Source organism: Oryctolagus cuniculus, chromosome 1 (assembly GCF_051225735.1).
Source record: "Oryctolagus cuniculus isolate XC-2025 breed Fujian yellow rabbit chromosome 1, ASM5122573v1, whole genome shotgun sequence".
Taxonomy (NCBI): Eukaryota; Metazoa; Chordata; class Mammalia; order Lagomorpha; family Leporidae; genus Oryctolagus; species Oryctolagus cuniculus.
In genome coordinates this window covers 30,202,395-30,217,903 of record NC_142867.1, presented here as the reverse complement: position 1 = coordinate 30,217,903, position 15,509 = coordinate 30,202,395, and the positions used below count along the sequence as shown (strand labels likewise).

The 15,509-nt window shown below is 45.8% G+C and overlaps 1 protein-coding gene across 2 annotated transcripts in view; it reads left to right on the top strand.

The window, feature by feature from the left end:
* TRIM44 (TRIM family member 44) overlaps positions 1-13,235 on the top strand; it is a 118,756-nt gene extending 105,521 nt beyond the window's left edge. Inside the window, exons 5-6 of one of the 2 annotated variants that reach the window (XM_051852319.3) lie at positions 9,646-9,702; positions 12,730-13,235. In XM_051852319.3, the coding sequence (XP_051708279.1) occupies positions 9,646-9,667 (22 nt within the window). In that variant the 3' untranslated portion in view covers positions 9,668-9,702; positions 12,730-13,235. Of the gene's footprint in view, positions 1-1,666; positions 6,164-9,645; positions 9,703-12,729 lie in introns of those variants that run through there. The other variant, XM_051852309.3, reaches the window with a different exon arrangement.
* Positions 13,236-15,509: the final 2,274 nt, after the last annotated feature.

The window sequence follows — 15,509 nt, the reverse complement described above, 5'->3', positions numbered from 1 at the left end:
ACGCTAAAAAGTTAACTGCAGCTTGGGGAAAGGGCACAGGCACCATGCCCTCAGATTTGACGTAAAACTGACAAGAGAACAGTAAGAGCTTTGCTTTGGATATAATACCAAGCAGGAAAATATGGCACTGGTTCCAACTCTGCCTTGATTCTGATGAGAAGTTTTCATAAAAGATCCTTTGTTCCCTTTGGATGGATGCCACAAAATTCTATTGTAATGACAGTCCACTGTCTGGCCTGTCCTAGCATGCACCCTTGGTCCTGTGATTAGATAAGAACACAGGGAAAAGGAGTGGATATAGGGCAAAACTGTGGGTGGTGAAGGTTGCTGAGCTTGTCTTTGGCTCAGAGTCCATTTACCTTGATCTGTAAAGACCCTGTGTCTTAAATGTCTCCACCCTTAGTGTAGGTACTAAGACGTTTTCTCCCAAAGTCTTTCCCAAATGGATACAAAAGAACGCAAGTTTTATGTAGATATAGATAGTCCCTTGCGGATGAGGAGTTTCTAGGTCATAGCAGGGAGCTGCTACCCTAAAGGCCTTTTTTTCTCACCAGCTGGCTACTTTCAACTGTGTCCAACCAAAACGGAAACTTGAGTTTTAAGGACACAGACTGAATAGTGTGTGGTCCTCAGATTTTACATCTCTCAGAGGTTCACTTCCTTCATATCTAAAATGGGGATATTAATAGTTCCTGTGTCCTAGGATCAGGCCTGGCCCTTGTTAATATTTTAAGGACAGTGACCTCTGGAAGTGGATAAGGAGAAACCAGGCAAGTTAGCTCACTTTTACCCTTCTAAGTGTGCTCTGCCTTCTTGTCCTGATCCCTGCATCTACCATGTTCTCTCCCAGGACCACGCCTGTGAGCAGCTGTGGTGCTCAGAGCCATGTCTCTGGGGCTCTACAACCCACTGAAACATCATAGACGTCTGAAATACTCTGGCCAGGACAGTAATGACTGGCCATAACTTTCACTTGTATCTTTCCCTCCCACCCACCCTCTCTTCCTGTTTTTATTCCACTCCCTTTTTTTAAGTGCTAGATATGCAGTAGTTAAAATAGTATTGCCACTCTTGTATGTTCTAGCAAGCAAATTATAGGATGTGATAAGAACTATGAAAGAAATGATAGAGAATAACTGGGGAATGTACTTAGAGAGACTACCTTCTCTGAAGAGATGGCATTTAAACCCAGTGATGTACCTCTGGCCTGTGTTGTCTTTGATTCCAAGGTTTGTGAGGTGCCACTTGCAGGGCAGAGGATAGCCTCTCCTTGCTCTCTTGTTGTTCCCTGCTAACACTAGATGGCTTAAGCTTCAGAAGAAACCACACTCCCTCTGATTTTTTTTTTCAAATAAGTTTTAAAAATTATGATCTTCACCTGATCTTTTAAATAACTATTCGCATACCAGGCACTGTGTGTTTTATATGTATTCTCTTATTTAATCCTCCAGCAACCTGATAAAGTCAGTTTCATCATTATTCTCCCTATAGTTAGATAAAAAAAAAAATTAAAGAAATTAAGCCATTTGTCCCTTGCTGCCCTGCTCAGTCGTGGTAGTTGGGACTTGAATCCAGGTATGTCTGACAGCACAGCCTGGGCCACCCTAGACTGGTGCCTCCCTGTCTGTGATGCCGTAACTCACCCGGTTCTCCTTTTCCTTTGTAGTGGTGCCAGTGAAGAAGAGGACACATGAAGGCTTGCCGTCCCCAGCGGAGAATCACCCCCCTCCCCGTGTGTATGTGACAGCGTGTATGTGATGGCTTCTGAGTCCTGTGAAAGCTGCCCAGCAACACACACACTTCCACCAGATACACCCCTGGATCCACAGCGGGCACACAGCTCTCTGAAGGATGCCAGCGTTGTGCTTACTAACTGTGTGCTTCTCTTCCTGTTGTGCTCTGTCAAGGAAAAGAGCCCCTTTGAAGCAGTTAAGAGGGGTCCTTCGATGGCTGCTTTGAAATGACTCAGGAAAGCCAACCCCTGTAATATTGTACAGCCAAATAATATCACTTTAATAGGCAGGATCTGGAATAATGTTGAACTGAGTTTTTCCCCTACCTGCTCACAGAAAACTCCATATTGTTCATATTGAAGCATGACATAAATGAGTGCAGAATAGGATATGTTGACTCATATTAGACAGTCTCTGAAAGTCCAGTTCTGTATGAAAATATGGTGCCATGAATTCCGTCAGATGGCATGAAACTAGGGTTGGAGAAAGAGTTAAAAGTTAGAAAGATGCACATATTTTTAGTATATGAGGTTTTCCAGGTCTTCAGATTCATAATTCAATACTGTGGACATGATAAAATGATTGAAGAGATGGAAAGGAAATGACCTTGTTGGGGGTAGGAGAGAGAAGACCAAAGAAATCTGATTAAAAGTAGAGTTAGTGTATCTGAATTCAAATTGCCTGAACTTCCAAAGTAGTCACTGATGGATCTTATAGAACACAAATTATTTGGGTGATATCTGCAAGTTGTGTGGGTTTGTCACAACAGGAAAGGATTACCAAGTGGGAGTCTTCAGTTTTTGACAGCCCCACCCCAGTTTAGCCTCATATGACTTAACTGCAGTATGGGAAGAGGTCAGCCCTGTGTCCCAGCACACACCTTCCTTTTACCCCGTCTGGAAGGAGTCCTTCTTTCCTAGCCCTTGTCCACGGGGCTTCAGCTCATTCCCCACACTCTGGCTCTCTGTTCTTAAGCAACATGAGAGACTGCCCTGAGCTAGGACCTCTTACCTTTCCCCAGTCCCAACTCGGGATTCCTACCCTGTCAAATAGCAGTGATGTGCTAAGGGAATGCAAAACTACAAGCTTAGACTAGCATCTTCCTGAAACAGTAGCATTATTTAAGGAATGGCTTGGAGGCAGGGGATACCCTGGGACAGGAAACATAGTTATGTTATGAAATGGAATGTTCATACACATAAGCTAAGATAAAATGAGACTAGAAAGATAATTTTATTTACAAATGGGTAGTTTGTTCGCTCTCCTTTGCCTTTAGTGATGTTTTGGTGTATCCCTCTGAGACATACAATGGAACCATATGCAAACAACCTTGGGGTTGCTGCCAACACAGGGCCTAGGCCTCTAGTGTGTCTGAAGCAGAACCAAAGGAGCCTGTGTTGGAGGAAATCCCTCACTCCCACCTGCCTGCCTGCAACCTCTGTACCTATCACAAAACTTCTGGGTCAGTTGATTGATGTGTGAGCAGGAAGGTTTTGAAGCAGAAACAATACTTGCTTATTGTAGCAGTCTAGTTGTGTCATTGTTGAGTCCTGTGCATGCTATGAAAAGATTTATTCCCTTGAGGCCAGAAAGCTACCAGGCATGAACACTGCTAAGTTGTGACTACCCTAGCTCACTAAGTATGTCAGGATACTCGGGCTGAGAGACAAAAATGTTTCTCAAACCTGATAGCCAACAAATGACTAAGATGATTTTGGTGCTCTGTCTCTGCAAAAACTGGAGAATTCAACATAGCACTGATTACAACCTCCGATCATATCCAGCCAAACCACCCTGAAAGAAGGACCAATAGCCACTCTTGAAAGAGCTTAAAATATCAAAAGGTTTTTAAAAACTGTAGGGTTTGGAAACTTGTGTTATCTTTCCCTAGCAATCATTGTTTGACCTCCAAATAGTAGCCCTATATTAGCAATGGATAAATGATTGGCTCTTAGCTCCTAATCATGTTTTATTACTTTAAATTACTATTTGAAAAATCCAAGCATTTATGCAGTGGATATAAACAGGAATATAAAAATATGTGCCAGCCTGTCTCAATAAATTATCATGTCTGTAATCCTCAAGGAGAGCGCTTTTGCTTTTACTTAGAAAGGGTTGCAGATTTGCTTTATGGGCTCCTGCTGTCTTCAGCACCTGATAAAACTTTAACCAGGGAAGCATTAAATGCAGCACAGCAGCTTCTGCCCAGGCTCCTAAGCTCCTGCCGGCAGCATTTATCAATGTAAGAACTAGGATGCTTCCTGCAGTGGCACCAGCTTCCCCCAAAGCTGGAGCGTGCACCTTGCCTTGAGCCCCAGCATGACGAGGCTTCCCACCTGCCAGGTCAGTAAAAGTTAAGAGTGCTCAGAATTGTGTCCTGACTGGCTGGCTGCAGGCGTCAGGATCGCAGAAATCCCAAGGGAGGCAGGTATGAGGTATGGGTGTCACCAGGCTGAACCTGGTAGTCAGAGCGATTCCTGGCTGCTTTCGAAATGTCGCGTTTCTAGATGTTAGAAGGAATTGTCCTTTGATTTGATAGCATTAAATCCAAGGCAGTCCCAAGAAGTACTTGGGACTCTCCGTTTTGACAGACCAGGAAGGGAAATAAACTATTGAAGACCAGCTATAAGCCAGGCCCTGTGTTACTCCACACCTATTTCTTAGATGATAAAACGGATACCAGCTATAAGAGTGGCTTGTCTCCAGTTACACAGCAAGGAAATGCTGAAGTCAGATGTGATCCCAGCTTTCCATATTCTGGACAGATCCTTTTGTACCATGCCATGGTACACCTGAGAAATACAGAGGAAGGGGGGAAAAAGACTTCCGGTTCCCCAAGTACAGTCTGACTGTCCCACATCATGAATTCTTTTAAAATGACATACATGACTAATTTGGCTCAGAAATGGCACCAAGCTAGCCTTATTCCTCCACTCTAGCAGATGCTTTCGATAGACATAGCTAACTTGGGCCTGCCCCACGAGTAGGAGTACTCTTTCCTTTTTAGTGCCATTCTCCACAGATAAGAGACTTCTTGGCTTTAGAGTATAGAAATCTTCAGGAATGGTAAAGGTGAAGATTGTTCTCTCTACTCTGACTTTATTTGGAAATTTCCTTGCTGTAGAAAAAGAAGTCTTTCTACTTTTTAGTAAATCTTTCCTCTGTGCTCTGTGAGGATGGGGCAGTTCTGAGTCCAGTGAGTCTGAACTGTTGTGCTGATACCTAGATTGTGTGTGTGTTCATGTGGTGGGGGTTACCTCTTTGTCAATGATAAATGGGGTGTGCATGTATATATATGCATGCAGGCACGCACACGCATACTCTAAGAACTAGAAAAGCTCGGAGCAACCCTGTCTTGTACGCTACAGCAGAGGTTCCTGCCAGCCTGTTGGAAGTGCCACCAGGTTCTCAGAGCTTAGCTGCTTGCTTACAAGATGCTTAACAGAAGAGCACCTCCCTGGCAAGAGCTGTCAGCTCCTAAGCAGTGTGTCAAGTCGACAGCCCCGAGAGAACTGCAGTCCAGTCTTCTCCAAGGTGTCTGCGACACGGGGAGTTTGGATGGCCAGCTACTCTGATGACCTCTAGAATTCACGACTTTGTAGTAGTGACAGGACCTGGGATGGCTCCTCCCCCAGCCTGGAATTTCTTCTCCTGCTAATTCCTCAAGTTCCACCCTCACATAATAGCTGTTCAGTATGTGCTTTTCAATAAGGAAATCAGTTGCATGTTTATTATATACCAAACACATTGACATCTTTCTGTTCTAAAAAAAATCTTGTTGTAGATCAAGACACATCTGTCCAGCCCAACCCTAAGAGAAAAAGAAGCCCAAGGGGGTTAGCATTGCCTTTACTCAGTTATGTTTCTAAAGCCCCCTGCCCAGCCTATTCCCAGAGCTGTAACAGGTGGCCTGCCTCTGGGGACTTGCCTGGTAAGACGCTATCATTTGGAACTGAGAGCACACCAGAAACAGAGCCAGGGCTAGAGCAGGGCAGTGAAAATAAATGTAGACCCTTCAGGGTACACTGGAACAACAACAGATAGGCCACAGATAGGCCACAGAGCCCGTGCTGGGATGGATAAGGCCTTGAGGGCACAGCAGATTTACATTTGATGGAAGGTAAACCTGACCAGTCTTTGTGCAGTGACAGGCTGCACTGCATAAGTGGGGAGAAGCAACAAACCCATTGTCCTCTGCCTGTTTTCCTGGGCACAGTCACATTCCCTCCTTAGTCATCTTCCCCTTCCACACTTTACGTTAAACAAGGGAACACTCAATCTTTCAAGGGAATTACACGTTGAGTTAATGTTTCAGTATATCATTTTCATACTGTAAATTATTTTGTAAGAGAGATTTACTGCTATCCCAGGATGTTCGGACTTGGCGCCCTGTGCATTTGGAAATCAATAAACTATTACTGGAAATACCATTTGTCTCTCAGAGTTGTGCACAAAGGACCCTGTTAGGTGTAAATATTCATGACAATCTGCATACTCAACTCTGGTCATGCTGGGGATGATGGCGTTTCGGTTATGAGATGTGGGAGTCTGGGTTACTCCTGACTTCCTCACAGTGCCTTAAGAGATACCTGGAAAGTGGCAAAAGGACACATGTAAGATCATTATTGTTTAGGGACATGTTTTCTCCTCAAAGTAAAATTATCCATTCCTAGAGTAATTGTTATGAACAAAGTAGGTTAACAACCACAGAATACTTGGTCTTGAATGATGTCTTCAAATAACATTGGGGCTGCACAATTTGGATGACCTAGCAGGGAGGTCAGATTTTAATTTTTACCATGTTATCTAGGAAAACTATATGGAACAAATTTCTGTTAGGCCCGGAAAAATATCTCTGGAGTTTTAGAAGTACATATTTGCATATAATTGATGAAGAGATAGAATTAACTTGTAAATAAAGCAGTTGAAACTAGGGGTCATTTACTCAGAGGCTTTCAGGAGCCCCTTGGGAGGGCCCAAGATGATAGATACTTTGTAAGTTGAAAAATGGGACACCTGCCTACAGTCATTAAAATGCAGTTTAGAAGTAGGTATTTAGCCCAAACACCTGCATCCCACATTGGAGTGCCAGATTCACTTCTGTCTCTAGCTTCCTGCCAGTGTAGACCCTAGGGGACAGAGTGATGGCTCAAGTGCTTGGGATCGTGCCACCCACATGGGAGACCTGGCTCTAGCTCTGTCCTAGCCATAATGGCCATTTGGGGAATGAACCAGTAGATGAGAGCTCGCTCGCTCGCTCTCTCTGCCACTTAAATAAATACGTATTTTTTAAATCTAGTGTTTAAAAATTCAGAGGGGCTACAGTTTCTGAACCTGGCTCTAAATTTCCTTTTACCTCATTCTCCTCAATAGCCTTTTAATTTGCTGGGGAGTGTGAGGACTTTAGGGAAATTGTCCAAGATAGGGAGATAAGTCAGTCAAGGTCATGCGGTAAGCCAGGCTGGAGATGTGCAGAAGAGCAGACTCTCTGTCTCCTGTAGCAATCATTAGGCACTGCCCCCTACTCCCCACTTCTGAGGACACTCCTCCCGCGCAGTGGGTGGCAGTGCCAAGCGCTGTAGCACTTGGGGCTCTTCAGTGTTTTAACAAACCACAATGTGTTTGGAGGTTTTCTTCCCTACTTCCTGGTGCCAGGATCTCAACACCAGCCCTTTCTCATCATCTTCCCCTCTGAAAGTGACAGCTCTTTATTTTGTTTTATTGATCTTTTCTTGGTCCAACTTACACATGAAGTCATTGCATTTTTCCTCCTAAAAGGGCAAAACGGTAGCTTCTCAGGAATATCTCCCGGCCTTGAGAAGGCACCATCATTAGCTAGACCTAAGGCTGCCAGTCTTAAGAAGATGTCACAGGAGACAAAAGCCTGCTTGAAGTCAGTAACCAGCTGCTTTGAGTGTCTACATTTTTTAAATGTTGCAGTCTTCAGGTTAAAAATCACTCAGTAGTTACCGTTTAGTAAGCTCTCTGGACCCCGCACTCTGCTAGTTGATTTTTTATGTAATCTTACTTCATTCTTACAATATATTAATTGTTCAATAGCATTACTATCCACTCTGTCTTCACCCCAAACACACACACACAGTATGGCCTGGAGGCAAAGGAATTTTCCCTTTTCCAGGCCTTGCTTTGTATCACCTAGAAGCCACAGTGTACAGTGGGGCAGGAAGGGCTCAGGATAGCAGTAAAACCCATGTCTATCCAGAAATGGCACTTGTGGAAGGAGAGGAAGACTGTGAGATGTGTAGTATTCTTACTGGAAGGCCATAAATAATGAAGTCATCAAGGGGGGAGCTATGGCTTCTTTTGCAGTGGTGTTAGAATCCCAAAAGCTGGCCGGCTCTGACACGGAGTCCATTTCAGTCAAATGAGGAAGGTGTCTCCAACAGCTTGGGGTAAGGCCAGCCTCACGCTCTTGAAAAGGGACAGCAACAGTAGCTCCTGTTTTGAAGTTCACTCAGTGAGTTTACCTGTCATGGTCACATACCTTACAAAAACAACCTCCAACCTGCGCACCATTTTAGGGTTCTGTGGCAACATGTACATCTCAGACTCAGCCACATGACAGCTTCTCCTATCCCTGTTCTGTGGACCCAAATCCAGACAAGTGGTTTGACAATGAGTGTTTGAGATGAAATTGCAAAAAATCTAGCTCTTCTGCTCAGCTCACTGAAAAATGACTGAGAAACCACAACCAAGGAAGTTTTCTGACCAGATGAAATGAGTACTAGAAATAAACCACATACAAGGAAGGTCAAACTTCCACCATCAAACACCTACTCCAAACCTATTTCACGTGACAAGTAATGATTGATGTCTGGTTTCCAAGGGGTCTGCAAGCAGGTTCAAGGGGTCTGCAAGCAGGTTAAGAGACAGTAACAGACTTCTCGAGGAAATTTAGGTCCAAAGGAAAATGAAATGACAACAACAGAAGTTTTAAGTTGACTAGGGGGTTCCAAAGCCCTGCTTTAGGTGGGCACAGTGCCCCAAACAGTTCTACACGTCTCGGTCCCTAAGGGCAATCTGTTCAAAATGATGACCCTGAACATCATGCTTAAAGGAATTAAATTATTCTGAGAAGGCAAGAATTTGTGTATTGAATACTTCAGAAATCCTCGTATCACAAATGGTTAAAAGGGGGGGGTGGTACTTAGAGATTAAAAGGAATAAACCCAGCGGGTTAAGCCACTGCTGGGAGTGCCTGCATCCCATGTCTGAGTACAGTCTTTCAGGTTGAAGACTTTGCCCCTGATCCCACTTCCTGCAAATGCTCTTGGGAAGGCAGTGAATTATGGCCTAAGTACTTGGGTCCCTGCCACCCACATAGGAGACCTGGTTAGAGTCCTGGGTTCCTGGCTTTGCCTGGCCTTATCCCAGTTGTTGCCAGTATTTGGGGAGTGAACCAGCAGATGAAAGATCTGTCTCCATCTCTCTCTGTCACTTGGCTTCTCAAATAAATAACTAAATATTTTGAAAAAGGAATAAGCCTTTGATTATCTAGAATGGTTAGCTAAATAAAACAGAATATATCCCCTAGCTGAGGTTTTAGTGTTCTGTGAGCCTCTTGGCTTAGAGTTTTCACAGCTTTATAAGTGACTTTCATGCTACAGTGCTTTGCATATAATGGCATGAACAATGGGAGTGCCAAGTTTCCAATGTGATGAATAAAACTAATAACCAGAATACAGGTCAAATTCTGTCACAACAAAAACTGCTACTATAAAAATCACTTAAGCATCCCTGTTATCTCTAAGTCCCTGTCGATTGCCTATTTATTTTAGGCAATAGTCATTACAACAAAATTGGAGTATAATAAAAAGAAACCAGACCCTCACTACAAGTTGAATGTAACAGTTTAACCTGTAATAACAGATTCTCCCCTGTATTTCTCCAGCTCTTTGCTCCAAGAAGAATAAACCGTACGTAGACATAACACCAGCCTGAACAACTGGTAAGTGGTTGTTGTTGCTAGGAGAAGAAAGAGTTCAGAAGGGAAGGACACACGGAGTTTTGTGGCAGTCTCTCACTAGGGAACGTGGTCTCCAGGGACACTTTTGACCTTAATCTGTGTTGGAACCATCGACCAAAAAGTTACTTGTCACTGGTAGTGATGCAAAGCATATCGTAAGCCCTGAATGGAGACATGCTGCATTTCCCATGGATCACTGAACACTTTGTGGTAACCTAGCCCCGGTCTGAAGACCCTAAGAGAAAGAGCCCCCAAGCATGTGACTGGAATTATCTTTTCTCAAAGGATGCACTGCTTTCAACACTGCAAGTCAAAGCGCATGCTGGGTCAAGGCTGTGCAGGGCAAAGGCCTCAATCAGCGTACCCCATTTGGTATACAAGTAGGGCTCCTTCCGTGACTGTCGGCAGTAATGATGAGTTTCGTTGTTTGCTAGAACAATCTCATCTATCCATCTTGTTTTGTTAAGTACTGTTTACAAATTTATTGCAACCAACATTTTGTAATGCCCTCAACAGCAGAAGGAATTAAATCATAATTCACTTCTGAATAATACAATCAGACACAGGGAAAGGAGGAGTGAGGGAAAGGAAATTGCCCACCTCTCCCAAAGCTAATACCTGGCTCAGGCCCCAGGTCCCACTGAGCTCCAAAGAAGTTCATAAATATGGAGAGGCAGAGAGTGCCCCTTCCTCCCTCGGGGTGAGGTGAGTGGTCTGCTGAAGCTGGGCCAGTGCATTCACCTCTGCTCGCCTCCCTAAGCCAGAGCCTCATTCAACATGTATGCGCACCCACGATGCAGATCAGGTTCAGATCTGCTTGGTCCTTGAAAACACTGAATCAATCCAGTGTGGCTTTCCAGCTGCAGGGAGCCATTTGCTGTGTATGCACCTTTTATCAGGACATCTGGAGGTTAGAAGTGTGCATTGGAAACAACTTGCCTGCTTGGGTTTCTCTGCACACATTTCAAGGCCTTCTGTACCTGGTTGCATGTCTATATCTACCCAGCAAAGCCAACCTTTCCAAGTGGGAAGAACCAGGGACAAGATTGCGTGGTGGAGATGGTGGTTGGGAGAATCTAGGATGCAGTTTCAAATGGGAATGGTGATGAAAATGACCACTTGTAGAAATGGGTACTTTCTCAACACTTAAGCCAATTTTCCATTTGCTAACAGGTGGGATTTTGTTTTTCTCTCTCTCTCTCTCTCTCTTTTTTTTTTTTTTTTTTTTTTTTTTTTTTTTTTTTTGACAGGCAGTTAGGGGCAGAAAGAAAGGTCTTCTTTCCATCGGTTCACCCCCTGAAAATGGCCACCATGGCCCACACTATGTGGATCCAAAGCCAGGAGCCAGGTGCTTCCTCCTGGTCTCCCATGCGGGTTCAGGGACCAAGCACTTGGGCCATCCTCCACTGCACTCCCGGGCCACAGCAGAGAGCTGGACTGGAAGAGGAGCAACCGGGACAGAATCCGGCACCCCAACAGGGACTAGAACTCGGTGTGCCGGCACTGCAGGTATAGGATTAGCCTAGTGAGCCGTGGCGCCAGCCAACAGGTGGGTTCTAATCTGTCTTCCCTAAACTCCTATTTTCCCTAGACCGTAACAGCCATCTGACTAAACAGAGGCATTCTTCTGAGATCCTACTTATCAGAAATGACTCCAGCCTGGTAAACCCTCTCCCCTCTTTGGGCATGCGTGCAAGACATGGGAGGAGACTCAGGTCACCTGAGCGTCCACCACTGCATAGGGTTAAGAGGTACAGAGAAGTCAGCATTTCTAAAAATGGCTGTCTTTTGCCAGCGCTGTGGCTCAATAAGCTAATCCTCTGCCTGCAGCTCCAGCACACCGGGTTCTAGTCCCGGTTGGGGCGCCGGATTCTGTCCTGGTTGCTCCTCTTCCAGTCCAGCTCTCTGCTGTGGCCCAGGAAGGCAGTGGAGGATGGCCCAAGTGCTTGGTCCCTGAACCCGCATGGGAGACCAGGAGGAAGCACCTGGCTCCTGGCTTCGGATCAGCACAGTGCACCAGCCACAGCGCACTGGCCACAGCGGCCATTGGGGGGTGAACCAATGGAAAAAGAAAGATCTCTCTCTCTCTCTCTCTCTCTCTCTCTGTCCATTCAGCCTGTCCAAAAAAAAAAAAAAAAAATGGCTGTCTTTTGCCATGTCTGGAATAATGAAAACGTCCACCTGGAGTGTTTCTGCCCCCCTTGATAGCCAAACTGCCATGGGCTCACTTTTATACTGCCACTGAGGTCAGTTCCTGCCCTCAATGCCCACGGAAAAGACAACTGCATGATGACTTCCTTCCTAATCCCTGAAGCGGTCTCATGGGGACATGCATGGCCTCCCGTGTCTTCCAGCCTGGCCCCACGGCAGGTAGCGGCCCTGGCGAGCAAGCGAGAGGACAGGCCCCATTCACAAGGCGCTCAGAAGTGATCCAGAGTTCAGGCTTCCCCCTCTGCCTTTTATCCTCACTCCCGCCTTCCTGCACTCCTCCACTTCCTCTTCTTGCCGTCTCTCCATCTGGAAACCATGAGCCTCATGGATTCCAGGCACTGATTCTCAGATTTCAGATGTTCGGGAAATTTCTCAGCTTGGGTCATCCTTCAAGAGTAAGAGAATTCCATTTGGGAGGGAGAAAAAATAATAATAATAAAACGGCTGAGACTGTTGCACAGAAGAGAAAATACGTAAGATGTGGGTGTATCCATCCTCTTGCCAGTTCAAGCTCCCAAACCACACACAATGGCTAACTTCAGAAAAAGTATTCAGCTCCCCCCAGGGGGAAACAATGGAAAAACAAATCTCTATTCATAAAAACATACTTTGCTCCCTTGTAAGGTATAAACACAACGGGCATCAGATGATATGATGTAATGGATGTTGTGCACGTTACTGGGGTAGAGGAGGGTCTCAAAGGGGGAAACCTAACAGTAATGGAATGAAATGACAAATGAATTCATGGGAGGAACTGTTAACATTATGAGCCACTTAACCTTAGTACTGCATCTCCAGGAAAAAGAGAAATGTGCAGTCCAGCCATCAGAAAATGGAATGAGTTCGCACTCGCTACTGGGTCTTGAAGACCCGGACAGACTTGTTCTCATGCTGACACTGTCAATCACCAGCTCTGAAGGCTTACAGAGGGCTCAGTGTAGCACTTAGATATGGCAGCTTGGGGACTGGCACTGTGGCACAGCAGGCAGAAAAAGCCACTGCCTGCAGTGCTGGCATCCCATATGGCCACTGGTTTGAGTCCCGGCTGCTCCACTTCAGATCCAGCTCTCTGCTATGGCCTGGGATAGCAGTAGAAGATGGCCCAAGTCCTTGGACCCCTGCACCTGCGTGGGAGACCTGGAAGAAGCTCCTGGCTCCTGGCTTCGGATCAGCACAGCTCCGGCCATTGTAGCCATCTGGGGAATGAACCAGTGGATGGAAGACCTCTCTCTGTGTCTCTGCCTCTGCCTCTCTGTAACTCTGTCTTTCAAATAAAATAAATAAATCTTAAAATAAAAAAGAAATGGTAGCTTCTAGTTACTATTTATTGTGCTGACAGCCACCCATCAAAATGGAGCCCTGTTAGGATTGTGGGCACACCCCCAGGTTGCCCACGTGGAGCTCTCCTGCTCATTCCCTATCCTCCCCAAGGTCATAGCCCCCTCCACATCACCCTGTTACACTTTATCTTCTCCATTATAAGTATCCCCAATTATCCTGTGTATTTGTTCTCTAACTCTTTGAGTGTTTCACTGCTTACTGCTGTGTTGTCAATGCTAGCAAAATCACTTGACATGTTAGGTATTCAAAAATGTCAATTTACTGGTAGCTTTTTTTAATTTTTGTTTTATTTGTGAGGCCAACAGATACAAATATCTTCCATCCACTGGTTCATTCTCCCACATGCCTGCAACAGCCAGGCTGAGCCAGGTGGAAACCAGTTCAGATCTCAACCTGAGTGCCTCACGTGTGTTGCAGGGACCTGAGTCCATGAGCTGCTACTGCCACCTCCCAGGGTATATGCACACTAGCAGGAAGCTGGAATTGGGAGTAGAGACAGGGCTAAAGGCCAGGTGGGACTCGAACCCAAACACTCCAGTATGGAATGTGAGTGTCCCAAGCACCAAAGGCCCACCCCTAACTGATGTTTTGATAGCCACTGTATCCAGAGAGCCTCAAGATAATGTGTCTTGATGTAGGAAAGTGGAAAACACCTTTAGCTAAATCTACTCTAGTGCGAATGTCGAGAGCAGTGGTGCTCCCAGAGGGCACCATCTTTTCCCAAGAGAAGGGAGAAGACAGCTGGGAAACCTGACTGCCATCCTGCTCTCTCACCTACAAGCCGGGCGGCACTTGGTGGGTCATATTCTCACTCTTGCTAAGCACTCCTGAAGTGACGATAGAGTCAGCTACGTTGGAGGCTCTCTCCCTCGTCTTCTGGCTTTAACATTGTAAGATCTCAGTGAAGTCAGAAGTGACAGTGAAAATACGAAGAGACCCTCTAAGAACCTCAGCTCTTTTTCCTCTCTGTGTGTGTGCACCTGTTTGTGTGGGCACATGGGCATGCATGTGCATGGGTGTCCATGGGTGAATGTGCATGTGTGCCTATGTACAAACCTGTATGTGAGTGCATGCGTGTGTGCGTGTCAGGGAACATGCTGGATTCATACCTAGACTTTCCCCAGACGTGCGCAAGCCATGGCAGAATGTGCGGTGGTCAAGGAAACTGGGAAGCGAGCCAGCAGCACAAGGGTGCGCAGGCTGCTCCTCTGTGGGACTTCTCAGAGCTTTTCACTTGTCCAGGGGGCAACGTGGGCCTTCTGTGTGCCAATGTTCTGGTTTTCTGGTGGTCCATGGGACAGTCAAAGGAAACACTCATTTAGAGATAGATCCAATGCACCTCATTTAACTGGTGAGAAAAACCAAGGCCTAAAGAACTTAAGTGATTTGCTTAAGGTCACATGTATTGGAAACCTGAGTTCTTCATCTGGATTTGGTCACTTTTAGTGTCTCAAGAGCACACAGAACATTCTAGAGGACACCCAAAGATTCCACCTTTTGATTCTAAAAGGAAACATCCAATAAGGCTGATTCTTAATCTCAGAGGCTGTGCAGTGTTCAACACAAAGCAGGCAAGCTTCCTTGTCAGAGGCAACAAGGTATGCGCGCTCTCTCTCTCTCTCTCTCTGTCATTTTCTCCTGCTACCTGCTGGTTTTCCTTTCCAAGCTACCTTCTGGGGTTAAGCTTGTAGCCAGTAAAGGCAGCACTGGGTTGAGTAAGACCTCCCCCGCACCAATACACCACCAAACACCAGGGTGAAAATGTCCCATAAGCCTTGGATATTGGCAGGCCCCTTTGCCCCACATTAATGGGGACTCCATTTTCTAGTCTGGAGAACTGAGGTATAAAGTCACTGAAGGTGGGAGTCTGTGTGGCACCATGAACCATTCCCAAATGTCTTCCCTGGTACAGGAGCCTTGAGGCTAGAGAAACCCTTGGGTGCCCTTGGGACATCAGCGTGGGCAGCAGCACCTCGCAGCTGGGAGCTACCAATGGAGAGGCCCTGTGCGCAGTGTCAGAGAAAAGCATGGGGACTCGAGGAAGAAGACTGACTTGGCACCTCTCCAACGTGTACTTCTTTAAATATTAGGTCAACGTTTATTTAGAGGAAGGGATGGGAGCAGGTGGGGGAGGGAACGGAGACCCCGCCCCACCTGCATACCACACTCAGAAACAAAGCTCTGACCCCCTTTTTAGAAGCCCACTTAATGACCATCTGTTGCTATTCCAGCTTGCT